Source organism: Topomyia yanbarensis, chromosome 3, assembly GCF_030247195.1.
Source record: "Topomyia yanbarensis strain Yona2022 chromosome 3, ASM3024719v1, whole genome shotgun sequence".
Classification (NCBI taxonomy): Eukaryota; Metazoa; Arthropoda; class Insecta; order Diptera; family Culicidae; genus Topomyia; species Topomyia yanbarensis.
In genome coordinates this window covers 108,994,917-108,996,451 of record NC_080672.1, presented here as the reverse complement: position 1 = coordinate 108,996,451, position 1,535 = coordinate 108,994,917, and the positions used below count along the sequence as shown (strand labels likewise).

The 1,535-nt window shown below is 42.5% G+C and overlaps 1 protein-coding gene across 1 annotated transcript; it reads right to left on the bottom strand.

The window, feature by feature from the left end:
• Positions 1 to 273: 273 nt before the first annotated feature.
• On the bottom strand, positions 274 to 887 carry LOC131687135 (protein odd-skipped-like). The gene is given in 3 exon segments (XM_058971184.1): positions 274 to 321; positions 323 to 817; positions 882 to 887. Coding segments are annotated over 3 exon segments (549 nt in total).
• Positions 888 to 1,535: the final 648 nt, after the last annotated feature.

Genomic DNA, 1,535 nt, shown 5'->3' with positions numbered 1-1,535 from the left:
GCGAGAGAAGCACATATTTTATCACAACCGGGCTTTCCAGCACTTTGACTTTAAAATTTTTAATGAAAGAAAGTTTTGGATCTTAGTTTAGCTTGAAAAATACGAAGTATTGAAGTATTGAAAATTTCGTTTTATTTCACCAACTCAGTCTTGTTTCAGTTAACAAATAAAATTAGATAACAAATAATCTCTATTCTGGCCAACGGATGTGCTGCCTTCGGCAGTTTCCGAACAATACACCTCCTCAATGAACCTTCTTCTTGATGGTAAACTTCAGAGGTACATGTTTCTCCACGATCACAGGCTTGTCCACATACACCGGGTATGGTTTTTCCACATGTACTGGGAATGGTTTCGGGACCTCGATCACCTTCACGTGATGGTGATGATGGTGGTGCTGCTGTTTTTCTCCTTGTTTACCGCCCACCTCCTGATGAGGTTCATTATTACTTTGCCATTCCTGTTGGACATATTCTTGTTCGTTGTTGGATTCCTTCGAGTGAAACGATGCTACTTGATGGTCACTTGGTGCCGAGTAGCTCGGTCTCCATTCTTGCGCTTCCTGCTTGTTGTACGATTCATCCTGCTGCCACTCGTGAACTGGATGAACCTGCATCCGAAGCTGGGCGTAGTGATAATTGTTCGCATCGTGGTTCCAGTCACCCGATCGAGCTTGCACTCCATGACCGGTGCCGTAACCACCCGTTCCTCCATACTGCCAAAGATCTCGTTTGCCTACTGATTTACTCCTTAGAACTTTCGCAGAGTCAACAGCTGCACTAGCAACCACGGCAAGAAATAGAGATGATAGAATAACCTAGGAAGGGGATGAAATAATTAAACTTTCTACTTACTAGAACTGGATAATCAATTTCACTCACCTGCATTGTATTACTCCTTGAGTTTGGTAGAAGTGCACTGGAACAATGATGGAATGGGACTGATGCTGGCTACTGTCGAACAGGCATGTTTTTATAAGCACTAAGGAAAGCAAAACCATTTCTCACGTAATGGTGGAGAATCCGTGGTAATTAAATCAGATCACCCTAACCGGCTCGCAGCTGCAAAAAGCAAGAAAGTAAGAGTATCCATTTGCCACTGTCCCCTGCTTCGCGACGGAAGAAAAGGCATAATGCATTGCACGCTAATCTAGGTGCTCTGATCTGATTATTGGCACTGCTGTCGAGAGCCTGAGTTAACGGACAGAAACCGAAAGGTATGATGCAACTGCAATAAGGCTTTAAATTTTCAGACGTTCAATCATTGGGTTTGTCTTTTATGGCTACTTTGTAGCCAAATTGAAGCGGTAACGTTGTCATTTGCGAATAATGAATACCTTTTCGTTGATTGATCGTTTCGGCGATGTTTAGTCAATTAGTGACACTTTCCAATAGTTCATTGGACTGTGTTTAACCGAATGAAAGTAGGGCTAATATATTTTTTTCTCGAATTTACATTCCGCTCTATTTGGTGAAAAAAATTTTGTTACCCTTCGTACCATCTCGTCCGTCCATGAGTAACATCTCGTCCGACCG